Here is a 13,265-nt window from a genome sequence, read left to right as displayed (position 1 = left end):
ACGAAAATAAATTGAAAAATTTCTAAATTATAAAGATATTCGAATGAGAGAAAAATAATCTTTATTTGTATTAACAATAAAATAAGTGATTAGTTCTTTACACTGCAGACTATGTTTTTCAATAAAATTTTAAATAATGAACTATTTGAACAGTTTAAAGCTCGAGTTTGAACCAACCAAACGCAGTGGCATTATCATTGCTTGTATCGTTATTTTTGTTTTAGTTTACTTTATTCGATTTTTTATCTCTTCGTTTGGCGCAAAGAAGAATTATTTCTAGAGTTGGTTCTTTTTACTATTCCTGAACATTTATCAAGTGGGAAAGGGGGTGATCTGCTGATGGTAAAAGATCAGATAAAAAACTGATAAAATGTCAATGCCAACAATTTTGGCCAACACCATTTCCTTTTTTCATCTTTTTCCGCTCGAAACTTTAACATCTTGGCATTAATCGTAACTCTAAAGTGTAGGGTTAACATAAGTTGGTCTTTCAAGACAGAGCGGTATTAATCAGAATTTAGAGGACAAAGAAATTTATTTCAAAATTTTTCTGGCATCGAGAATTCCGGATATATTTTTTGGACAGTGATGCCGAAAATGTTTGAGCGGGTGTAATTTATTTATTTAATACTTTGTAAAATAATTGCATAAAAATGACTGCACCACATTCTAAAAAGCGTGTTTGTTACTACTATGATGGTAAGTTAATTTTTTTACACATAATATAGGATTAATTAGCTATCATAGGATTTAAGAGTCTTCTTTAAGTGAAGAGGATTTCCAGTATTTCCTTAATTGTGATTTTACTCCATTATGGCTCACTTATTCGTTTGAATTTGGCATATATATATATTTATTAAAATTTATTCTTTCAATTTTATTAAATGATTTCTGATCATTTTAAAAATGTTGACGTTCATGATCATATAGTGTACATTGTGAATGTATAACCGTGCTTTTACAAGCATGATTAGACAAGCGTTTAAATTTCCTTTTATTGGCTTTTATTTCTTATTACGATTGTTGTTATCAAGTATAATAAAAAGTCAGTAGTTGCTGCTCGCTTTTCTTTATTTGGTGAAATTCGTAACATCCGACTTACAAATTTTTCTGGGGAGATTATCATATCGACGGCAAGTTGAGATAGACCCCTGCACACATATATATGAACTTTCAGCAATAGGACGAGAAAAAAAATTTCATTAGGGTGTTTACCCTAATTATGATTTTCTTTTTAAAAAAAAGTGCTTAGAAATATCTTTTAAGTGCTTATTTTTTGTTGAAAAGTTTGGCTAGACACCCTGGTAATCCACTTTGTATTCTCTTTACTTCTCTAGAATTATTTGGTGGTTAGAAACGGAGGAGAGTTCTTTTATATAGAACAGAAAGGTTCAAAAGAAAGGGCAGGGATAACTACCTTATTTTAAAAAAGCTTATTTTAATATTAATAATTAAGTTTAATTTTATAAATTGACTTCATATAGATAATTATTACAAATAAATTGATGTGAAAGTCTAAAAAAAGTTTCTTCTGGCATCACGATACAAAATGTTATGTGTACTCACATACATCACACATTTGAAACTTATTTTAACACAGAATTACTTTTTATTTATATTTTAATCTTAAAAATGATTTGCTGAAAAATTTTTATTTGCATAAAAAGCAAATCAATGGCACCGAATAATCAATGTCCATACAATCAAATCTAGCCAGCAAGGTGACTCTCCAGTCTCCAACACAATTAGTTTCTTCTCTATAGGTTAGTTTTTTTTAGGCTAGACTACATATATATTTCAATAGAATAGCTCTTTAATATAACATAAGATAAAAAAAGAAATCAATCTTAGAAAAACCCAGTAAAACCCACTTTAGAGTGGGTTTTACCCAGTAAAACACGGGTGGTTTTTTTGCAACCCTGATTAAACCACTATGGTTAAGTTAAGCCAGTGTTCTCACTAAGCGTTTTTAGAAGGGCAGTCTGTCCAATCTGCTCTTTGATCACTATAAATGTGCCATCCTTTGTAAAAATAAGCCACCATTCCTTAAAAACACTACCTTTTTACTCATAGTCCATTTAAAAAATAACTCGCTGTTTAGATAACACACTTATAAGTTTCTCTTTTTTCAGGAGGTATATTAATGGACTTTTTAAGTTTGTTTTTTTTTTCAAGTTTTTTTAAAAAATGCATGTTTAAATATTCATTTTTTTAATAATTTTCAATTTGAATTTTTAAAAAAAAAATTTTCAATTGATTAGGTTTGTTAATTACACATTTTTTTAGTTTACTTTTTTTGAAGAAAAAAAATTATGCTCAGTGATTTTCTTTTAGCATGCCTTAAATTATTTTATTTTTTTAAATATAAATTATGAATTTTTCTCTTGCTTTGATAATGTGTGAGAACTACTTTTTGAAATTTCTGCATAAAAAAATATAAGAGGATAATTAAAAAATTGTTGATGATCAGCTTTAGTTATTTTATAATATTACAAAATTTGATACATTTTTAAGGTGTTAAGTGAGTGTCTTTTTAAAACTCAGTGCCCTTGTCTGAAAGGAAAGGGTAGTGCCCTGCTCTTTTTTTACTTCTAGGGAGAACTCTAGCTTAGTGTTGTATGATAATATATTTTTTTTACTCTGTTAGCTTGAGTAAGCATTTAATGCTCTATATTTTGTAATTCGTTAAAAAAAATAATTAAACTTTTTTGATTATCGCCCTTCATAATAATTTTAACACTGAAAACGAAATTTCTTTTAAATTTTAGTTTTTAAAGAAAATAGTGGTAAGGGGAAATAATGTAACAAATACAATTTAAAAATTACCAAGTAGCATAGTTGACAGTCATACAACTTAGTACATATTTAAAGATATAGATGAATTATCTCGTAAGTTTTTACCTTAATAAGGCAGTTTTCATGGAAGACAAAACAATTTCCTTAAAATAACAAAAATTGAATAAAAATACATGTCTGCTATAAATAGTGAAAAACAGTTTAAATTTTCCACTCTAGATATTAATTTTTACTATTTCATTTGTAATTCAAATATACCAAAAACTAATATGCTTTTCTTGCTTTTTGATAAAATTGTGTAGTGTTCAGCAACATATACTGCCTCCAAAGTGAAACCTAATTTTGATAGTCATGATTATTAACTCTTTAATTTTACAATACGAAAAGAAAAGAAAAATTTTTGGTATTTATTTTTTAAATATGAAGAAGATAGATTTATTTAAGAGCATTTTTATTTCTGAAACAATATTTACATATGTTTTTTAATAACCTATACAAATTTTAAAACTACGTTAACTTTAACCCAGAAGTTAAGTGGATACAATCAAAACATGTTCGTTTGAATGTATTACTCTAAGAAAACAATCAAACAAAATAGATAAGTTATAATTCATATTTAATCTATATGAATCCAATGTATATATAAAATGCATCATAATTTTTGGAAAAGAAAATTTAATAGTTTGGTTTTAGACCTAACCATATTTCTTTATTTTTGTAAATGTGTTGATTTTAATATTTTAGGAGATATTGGTAATTATTACTATGGCCAAGGACATCCTATGAAACCTCATAGAATACGTATGACTCATAACCTAATTCTTAATTATGGACTGTACAGGAAGATGGAGATATATGTGAGTTATATTTCTTTTAATATTATTTGCATTGTCTACTCTTAGCAAAAATAATAAAAGTGGAAATAGAAAAACAACAAATTCTTGTTATTTGTCTTGTAATCATTACAAACATTTTTAAAAAGCATTTAATGCCAGGGTGGCACAGTGAATAGAATGTTCATCTCCCAATGAAGTGACCAGGGTTCGAATCCCAGCGATGGTTGGTCTTTACGAATTTTGCACCTGGCTCGCACTGACCACTATAGTGACATAAAATATCTTCAGTGGTAGACAAATCATGGGTTAGAGTCCCCTTGCTGTCAGGCTAACAGTGAGAAGATTTTGTGGTTTTCCTCTCCATGTAACCCAAATGCGGGTTAGTTTTGTCAAAAAATCCTCCACTAAGGCCAAAATGTCTCCCAATACTTGAACCAGGAGTTCCCTTGTCTTCTGGATTGGGTTTAAAACTACAAGGCTATGAAGTTTAACATTGGCAGTTGTGAACTCAAAATTCAGGGCTGCCACAAGGAGACTTAAAGGCGACTTTTTGCTACTTTTGTTGACACTAGGCGACTTTAGCGACTTTTTTAACTAAAAAGAGGCTAATAAGCGACTTTTTTTGACAACTGATACTGTTTTGGAGACTTTTTCTTCTTGCGGTTGCTTTTTTTTTCCCAAAATAATTGGATAACTTCTTTTTCCCCCCAATATTTCTAGCAATCTCGCCAATTGCAACACATGTTTTCCTGATCCCGCCATGCTTCACATTTTCTCTAGAATCCCCATCAGATTCCCATCTAGATTCCCATTCAAAATTCCCATCTAGATGGGAGGACTATGAAAAAATTCAAGTATAAAAAGATGTTTCACGCCTAAAATTTCTAAAGCATGTTTCGAACCGTTGGTTGACTCTTGGACCAGCAACTGAGAGATTTCTTGAACAGTGGTTGGCAGTAGTTGAATATTTTTCTGTATATCTACCCGAGAAAGAGAAAAGAATTACTCAAACTGAAAAATACAAAAGAATAATGAAAGCAATAAGAATTGCGGACATAAAAGCTGAGTTAAATTTCATCGTAGAAAGTTCAAAATTATATGGTTCTTTTTTGGAAAATTTTCAGAAGTCTGAACCGTTAATACATGTATTGGATACTGAAATTAAAATTTTGTTAAAGAAGATTTCCGGTCGTATTTGTAAACCTAATGTAGAAATAAATGGAACTATTGCTATTGAGAATTTAAGAAAGGAAACTTCCTTGGATTGTGATGAATTGACAAGAAAAGAAATCAATAAGTTGCATGAAAATGATAAATTAGATGTATATCGAAAGATTCAAAGGCATTATATGTGTTCTTATAATTATATATGGAATAATATTTCTAAAAGAGACAGTTTGCTGACAGATTTACGTTTGTCTATTGGGCGCATAGCTCTTGAAAAAAGTGTCTCTGCTATAGGCAAAATCGCAAGAAGCTTTGCATTTATTGATGTAAAGGAAGTTGATGCGAAAGACGATTGGAGGATTTTACAAACAGAAAGTGACTTTAGTTCTCTCAGTTGTAATATAAGAATTGATCATTTTTGGCAGAATATCATATATAAAAAAACAGATTTGGGGCACTTAAAATATCCATCTTTAAGTAAACTTATTAAAGTTTGTTTATCATTATCTCATGGAAACAGTGAGGTAGAAAGAGGATTTTCAGTGTCCCGTAGAGTTTTATCTGAAGATAAATCTTCAATGTCAGAGCGAGTTCTGAATGACCGATTACTGATCAGAGATTCCATTAAACTTCATTCTAAGGTTTCAGAAATTCCAATAACTAAAGATCTTTTAAACTTAGCTTATGGTGCACGTAAATCATATCAACTTTATCTTGATGATCAGAAAAAGAAGAAAGAAGAAGAGCTGAGAGTAGAAAGAGAAAATGAAGAAAACCTTAAAGAAAAGAAAAAGCAGGAAGAAAATTTGTTAAATTTAAAAGGGTCAGTCAAAAAATTGGAAGAGAAAGCAAAGATAGTCAACTGAGAACGAAAGGAAATTGGAAAATCAGCTGATGAACTTTTTAAAGAGGCAAATAAGAGGTTGAAACTGGCAATTGATGATAAAAATATTGAGAGCATTCGGATAGCACAGGGTATGATAGAAGGTAGTCTCAAATTGAAAGAAAAAGAGAGAGTGTGTGAGCAAGAAGAAAATAGGCTAAATAGGGTTGTCAACAAGAGAAAATCTAATTTAATAAAATCTTTCTTCAATAAACCTAATAAACCTCAATAACCTCTTCAATAAACCTAAAACCTTTCTTCAATTATTACCTAATGTAAATTTTTATTATACTACTTCTTTGCGACTTTTTTTTTTGCTTACAGGCTACTTTTTTAAAAATTTTATGCTACCTAAGCAATTTTTTTGGGGTATTTTTCCTGTGGCAGCCCTGAAAATTGGGTCGGCTCTTCAACTGCTGTTATAAAATTAAATCAAAGACATTTTTCATTAATATTGTTATAGAAATTAAAAGTTGCAAATTTTCATTTGTAGAAAGAGTCATAAAACGTGCGTTGGGTGTATCATCTTCCTTCACTATATAAAGAAAATTGAATATTTCTAATGCAGGGGTGATTGTGCTCCGGAAAAAAAATCCGGATTTCTTGCTGACCGCAATCCGAAAGTTTCTAGAAATCCAAAGTCCAGAAGTTTCAGGAAATCATCAAGCACGTTTATTTATAAAAATTCTTGCATATTTTATTTGAAAATATTAGAACTAGAATTTATGCTTGGTATCTCTTTCATTTGGAAATATTTTTTCTGGTAGAATAATAAGTGTGATTAGAGATAAAAGTAAACTTACACATAATTATTCATTTAAATTATGCTGCATATAATTCATTTGAAATATCATGTTTTGAAAATTTCAATGATTTAAATTTATAAAGATATTAATTTTTTGAGTGATTTTACTGAAGAAATTTTCAGGATTTTTGAGTTGGGCCCACATTCACCCCTGCTAATGTGTCAAGCTGAAACTTCTTGATGCATTTAGTTTATATGACTTTCTATTTGACCTTCTGAACAGGTTTCCTTGAATAAAGGAAAGGATTTTTTAGTTTTATATTTTTCTTATTTAAGTAAGTTAAGTCATTATTGAAAATTAATCAGAACTTAGCTATGTCATTGGTATGGGGGAAAAGGGAAAAAAATATATAATAGTTGTCCATAAAAAAAAAATTTAAAATAATTAAAAAACTAACAGCACCAGATATATACGTAAAGTTGAAAAAGAAAAATTGAAAAAAAAAACTCCTCTTAATTCATAAATCAAAACTTAGATACTAAAAATAATATTTTCCGGAAAAGAAGTGTCCATAAAGCGCTAAAAAAATATGGTCTACAAATGCTTTTGAATATTTAGTTTTTAGAACTTATCAATTATATGTAAAAACTATTTCTAATAATGCATAGTAAAAAAATACGATTTCAGATTATTCTTTATTAATCTATTCAAATTTGTAAAATGAGAAAGAAAAAAATAACTTTCTAAAAATAATTTTTGAAAAAATACTTTGTCGAATATTTGTCCAAACATTCGGCTTACCGAATATTCCGCAAAAGGGCCGAATAGTGATCAAATATTTGTTACTTCCCTTCTTGTAACTTATCATTGCTTAAACTTTTACTATATTATCATTATGATATTTAAAAAAATTAACTTAAGTTCGCCAAAATTGTTTTTTCTAAAACACAAATTTAAAAGCTTATCAATCTTTACGAGATTCAAGTGAAATGATCTTATTTTCATTCAAAAATCAGTAAAGGTGGAACATCTGTTTTGTTTTTTTTTAATAATTTTTTTTAATTCAAATTTTCATAAAGTGCTATTAAATATCTTAAAGAAAATATAAAATCTATATGTCTGAAATAAATGTTTGATAAATTTTAATTGTAATAAAATAAAATTTTGTTTATTTTTAAAATCTTTTACCTTTGTCAGGATATGAAGTAATATATTTGTTATATTAAATATAATAATGATCGTAATTTTTAATAATGAATTTTAATTTATACACATTTTTTAAACAGGAGTCAACTCCACTATATAATTATATCATTCATGCTATTTATTATTAACTTTCTAGAATTTTTTCAAAGAGTTAAGTTATCTGTAGTAGCAAAGATGTTAAAACTGATGTTTCTAATCTTTTATAAATGTATTTTTCAGAGACCTCACAAGGCAACACAAGAAGAAATGACTAAATACCATAGTGATGACTATGTCCGTTTCTTGCGTAGTATCAGGCCGGACAATATGGGAGAATATAACAAACAAATGCAAAGATGTAAGTTAAATATTATTTTTTAAGTAATTTTTATTATGTGTCTCAAGCATTAGTTGCTTTTTAAATAAGTTTTGGGCAATTCACTTATTCTTGATGAAGCATTAGAAGATTTTCAAATAATATATTTTTTTTCTTTCTGTTCAGAGTGACTATGACACTGCATTGGCTAGGGCAGAGTGCCATATACTCTCTTTTTAAGACATTTCTAATATTTGGAATGTCTCCTTTATAATGCAAAAGCTATTTCAATTCTTGTGATAACTACTTGAGAATTTTTAGTAACATTTTTTAAATCTTTTACAGTCAATGTCGGAGAAGATTGTCCAGTGTTTGATGGACTTTATGAATTTTGCCAACTTTCTACTGGTGGATCTGTTGGTAAGTCTGCCAATATAGCATTTTCCCCCTTATAATAATTATACTGTTTCACGTCAGAAAGCAGACTTTGTTTTCAACTTTTGTCAAGAAGAAATGAGCTAAATCAATTGTAAACTAAATGCAGTACCAGACAGAAGAAAAAGTGAGATAATGCTGAAAAAGTGATTCACTACATCATATGAATTGGTTGCGTGAATTCGTTACATATTGACCATGTGGAATATTGGTTGCTAAAATGTGTTACTTGATATTCAGTTTACGCGCCATTATAATATTGTGCTATTAAAAACATCAGGATTTTTAAAAAAATATCTCTATGAATAACTAATGGAAATATGATCGAAAAACAGTAACATCTTAATCAGGGTGCATAGTACAGTAGGGAACCGATTATCCGGAACGATCAGGACCATCGCTATTCCGGATAACTGATTTTTCTGGTTTTCTGAGTCGCTACAAAAAGGCTGTTTTTTTTATTGTTAAACCCAACTTAAAAAAAAAATAAAATTGGAAATAATCTTAAAAAGAAGAAAAAACGATGAAGTAATACACTAATGATTATTTCCAAAATGATGGTAAGGTAAACATCTTTCAAAAAAAGAAAGAAAAATCTTATGAGGAATAAAAAAAAAATTATTTTTTAAATGGCCGTAAAATGTATCGAATTTTGTTCCGGTTTTTTGGTTTTCCAGTTTTCTGATTTCCGGATAACGGGTTCTGTACTGTATTTTTAAAAAGTGCTTAATGGTGCTTATTTTTGATTTACGTTTTTTAAAAGCCCTTAAAGATGCTTTTTTTATTTGGTGTTTGTAAAAAGTGCTTAATTTTTTATCTTTTAAGAAGAGATTTTTTCTTTGCCGCATCGATTGTTGTTCTAAATTACAAAAAATTCATGCTTTTTATAATTTTCTCTGCAATATTTATCAGAAACTAGTTATTTTATCATGATTATGTAAAGTTTTTGAAAGCGTTTTTGAATTTTATTGAATTTATATTTATAAATTAAGAACTTAAAAAGGATAGAAAAAAATAATTTTTGTTACTGCACAGATCCTAGTTATGGTTTATTTATTTTTTTTTTTTGGAAAGTGATTAAAAATATTTTTTTTGAGTGCTTAAAATACTTAAAAGGTGCCTATTTTTTGATGAAAAATCTGGCTACACACCCTGTTAATACAATCTGGTTTTTTAAAAAAATTTTAAAAGTCTTATCTAGGTACCACTTTTGAGTACTAGTAATGGTTAAGACTAAAAAAAACCACCTAGATTTGTGCTTCAGAATTTTTTTTTTTTTCAAATTTCTGTAAGTTTAAGCTGCCTAAAATCTGTCTTACATCCTCCCAAGCTGTTTAAATTTTAGAGGTTATATTGAATGTTTTTTTACCTTTTGATTTTCATTTAAACTAAAAGATCAGTTATCTTGTCCTTTATAACTTGAACATTTTAATAATCAAAATATTTCTTAGTACAAAAATACTAAATATCTCTTTTTTTATTTAATCTAAGAGTAAATTGCTTTAACTTCTCTAAATATCGAGATTGCACAAATTTCTTGTTTTCATTACTTACATATTTTCTTGTTTTCATTACTTCATATTTTAATGTAAGTTTTAAAATTTTGAAAATTGTTTGCCATGTCAGTCATTCAAACAGATTTTCTTGCATTTTGTAGCTGGTGCTGTTAAATTAAATAAGCAAGCAGCAGAAATTGCAGTTAATTGGGCTGGAGGACTCCATCATGCTAAAAAGTCTGAAGCTTCAGGTTTTTGTTACGTAAATGACATCGTGCTTGCAATTTTGGAACTTCTCAAGTAAGATTCTTATTTTGTACTATAACTATAACTTGGACCTATACATCATAATTGCAATTGATGCTATTTTGACCTTGTTTAATTGTAAAAAAAAAATTATAATTTCAAAAAATGATCAATCCAAGTCTATACTGAAACTGTTAAGTCTTTTATCCTCAGTAAACTATACAACTCTTTATTTTTAAAAATTTAGGTCTAAACTATTTTCTTAATCTTAGCTATAAATTTATATGAGAAGTAGGACTGGGTAATGCATTGAAAAATATGTGTTATGCCATAATCGGTTATCTGATATTTGGAATGGCGTGTTTTTCGAAGTATGAGAAATGACAATTTACCCACAATGTGTACGATGTTTCCCGATGCATCATAGACATTGTCTGCGAACACATTGAAGAGCATTGTTATCAATAGTTCAATGATTCTCCCAATCAGGCATTGTTGATGGCAGGTTCCGGCAATAAGAATTTCCTCCAATCATTAGTGAACGATGATTTCCATGGCGATTATCTTTATCTTTCCCAATGTAATTATTTATTATTGAGAATCAAAGTATTGTTGAATCCTTCAGTTTTCGAATTGTGAAAATCCCTTCATGTTATTATTTTTTTTTTTCAAATCAATTCAGCCAATTATCATTTTTTAATCAGTCTGTTGCTGTCTTTAATTATAGGGAAATAATCATTGTTAAAAATCATAAAGAATGCATCTTTTTGTCCAATGATTCGTTTTATTTTTAATGCGTTCTTTTTTAATAAATATTGATAGTAATGTACTAAATTTACTGTAAGGGGAGTGACTTGTAAGATACATGTGCGTTTAGGTGTTAGCTGTTCTTTAGTTTTCAATCTTTTACGCATTCCATCAGCTAAGTTTTTTATTCTGCTGTTAATAAAGATTTTTGTAAATGCGTTTTAATCTTGATTTAATTGCTAATTTAAAGACATAGTCTACAACGGGCTATTTTTTTCCTTACATGCCCTATCTGCGCGGACTATTCCACTTTTTTTAAAAATATATGTAATTTATTTTTAGTAAGTAAACAAATCTAAAGTATTCTTGAAATTTTTTTGTTCTGTTAGGTAACTGAAGATTGAGTTATTACTAGAATGTTATTGCCGTAATTATCAATTAATATCAATCAAAAAGTGCACAAATTCAAAATTTCACAATACCAAATGTAAAACATCAATGTAATTAGCAGGGATGAGATTCTTCCGCGGATTCGCGGATTTCCGCTTTTTTTCAAATTTTTCCTTTTTTTCCGCTAATTTCCGCTGAAATTTTTTTTGCACAAGTTAAAATGTTTTATGAGGAATTTAATTTTCCGTGGAGGGAAATTATTGAAGTCCCTTTTCCTCCCTCTGAAGTTTCTCTAAAAATCATTTCCTTGGGATAAAACTGGTTGACCTTTACACAGGGAGGAGATTTTTTTTTGTCTCTAGAATTTCAGCCTTTTTATCAAAAACTCCGATTTTCTAAATGCTTCGTTTTTTTAAATAAATATCCCGTTTTTTTTTTTTTAAATTCAGTCATTGAAGTAAAATAATTATATTTATTTACGATTTTCAAAGATAAACAGAAAATTCAATCTACGCCCTAGCTGCTAACCCTTCCGCATTTTTACTTATTTTAGCTATTTTCTCCGATTTCACGCACAGAAAATATGATTTTCCGTATTTTTTATCCGTCGGCTGGATAGCTCGTATTTTCGTAACTCAGACGTCGCTGCTTGTATTCTGGCGTGAAAACAAACAAAAAAATAGAGGTGGATTTACGGTGAAAATATTTATTTGCTCATTCAATTAATCTCGTAAATTTTTATTTATTATGTCTAAACAAAAACAATACAAACGAGCCTTTTAGAAATCACAAGGCCAGACTCTGCAAATATCTAGATTTTTATTCACGCGATTTTAATATCAATCATCGATTTTCGTATTTACCTGATTTAAAAGTTGCCCATTGCGATTCTTATTTATATATATATATATATTTATATTATATATATATATATATATATATATATTTATATTATATATATATATATATATATATATATATATATATATATATATATATATATATATATATATATGTTCAAAATGAAGAAAAAAAAACAAAGAAAAATAATAGACAAATTAAAAAAAAGGGGGGGGGGAAATAATAAGTAAAAAAATAAGTTGTTAAAAAAAATAAAAAAAGGTGAAATTTTATTTAAAAAACCGAAAAAAAAAAGATATAATCTTTTCTTCAGCCCACACGATTATATCCGCAAAACAGATATATATATATATATATATAAATTTTTATGTATATATATATATATATATATATAAAATTTTTTTTTTTTGATTTCCTCTTTTTTACTTTCTGACTACTCTCATCCCTGAATTAGACGTTGCAATATTATTATGATAATACCTCACATAGTCCTATTGATTGGTTTTGCTTATAAACTAAGTATAAAACTAATTTTTTTGCACCAAACTTTTTTTTAATAGTGCTTTATATATATTTAGATATCACCAGAGAGTCCTTTACATTGATATTGACATTCATCATGGAGATGGTGTTGAAGAGGCTTTCTATACAACAGATAGAGTCATGACCTGTTCATTTCATAAGTATGGAGAATATTTTCCTGGAACTGGAGATTTAAGAGTAAGTTTGTTCAAATGCATAGTATATGTATTGATGATTACTCAATAAGATCAACCAAATGACAAACGTAATTTAAAAAAAAAAAAATTTAACAAACAAGGTGTTGTTATTTTAAAGGTAAAAAGTTAAAGATTTGGAAATATCATCCCTAAATCTTTAACTTTTCAGCAACAATATTACTGTTTTTTCAACTATTTTATTGCTTCAACCCTTTCTTCACTCTGTTTTTTAAATTTAAAATCTATGAATATGAAGATGCAGAATATAACAGTTTTGTTTATACCTGTCATTTCAATAAATGTTAGTATAATGCTTTTTTAAATTTATTGTTTTTGTTGGAGAAATTAGTAACTTCGTTAAGTTTCGAAAAACTCTAGGAATTAGTCATAGAAAGTCATAAATTTGAAAATCTAAAATGTAGCGAATACCCTGTATATATTT

At 28.1% G+C, this 13,265-nt stretch overlaps 1 protein-coding gene across 2 annotated transcripts in view; it reads left to right on the top strand.

Annotated features, from left to right (window-relative positions):
* Positions 1-149: 149 nt before the first annotated feature.
* Positions 150-13,265, top strand: part of HDAC1 (histone deacetylase 1) — a 28,141-nt gene continuing 15,025 nt past the window's right edge. The window contains exons 1-6 of one of the 2 annotated variants that reach the window (XM_016052152.4): positions 150-699; positions 3,541-3,653; positions 7,854-7,971; positions 8,275-8,349; positions 10,022-10,160; positions 12,683-12,824. In XM_016052152.4, the coding sequence (XP_015907638.1) occupies positions 654-699; positions 3,541-3,653; positions 7,854-7,971; positions 8,275-8,349; positions 10,022-10,160; positions 12,683-12,824 (633 nt within the window). In that variant the 5' untranslated portion in view covers positions 150-653. The remainder of the gene's footprint in view (positions 700-3,540; positions 3,654-7,853; positions 7,972-8,274; positions 8,350-10,021; positions 10,161-12,682; positions 12,825-13,265) is intronic. The other variant, XR_015435563.1, reaches the window with a different exon arrangement.

This window comes from Parasteatoda tepidariorum, chromosome 1, assembly GCF_982258835.1.
Source record: "Parasteatoda tepidariorum strain Cologne lab strain chromosome 1, Ptep-v5.0, whole genome shotgun sequence".
Taxonomy (NCBI): Eukaryota; Metazoa; Arthropoda; class Arachnida; order Araneae; family Theridiidae; genus Parasteatoda; species Parasteatoda tepidariorum.
The sequence above is the reverse complement of the archived record's forward strand: the minus strand, read 5'-3'. Positions and strand labels throughout refer to the sequence as shown.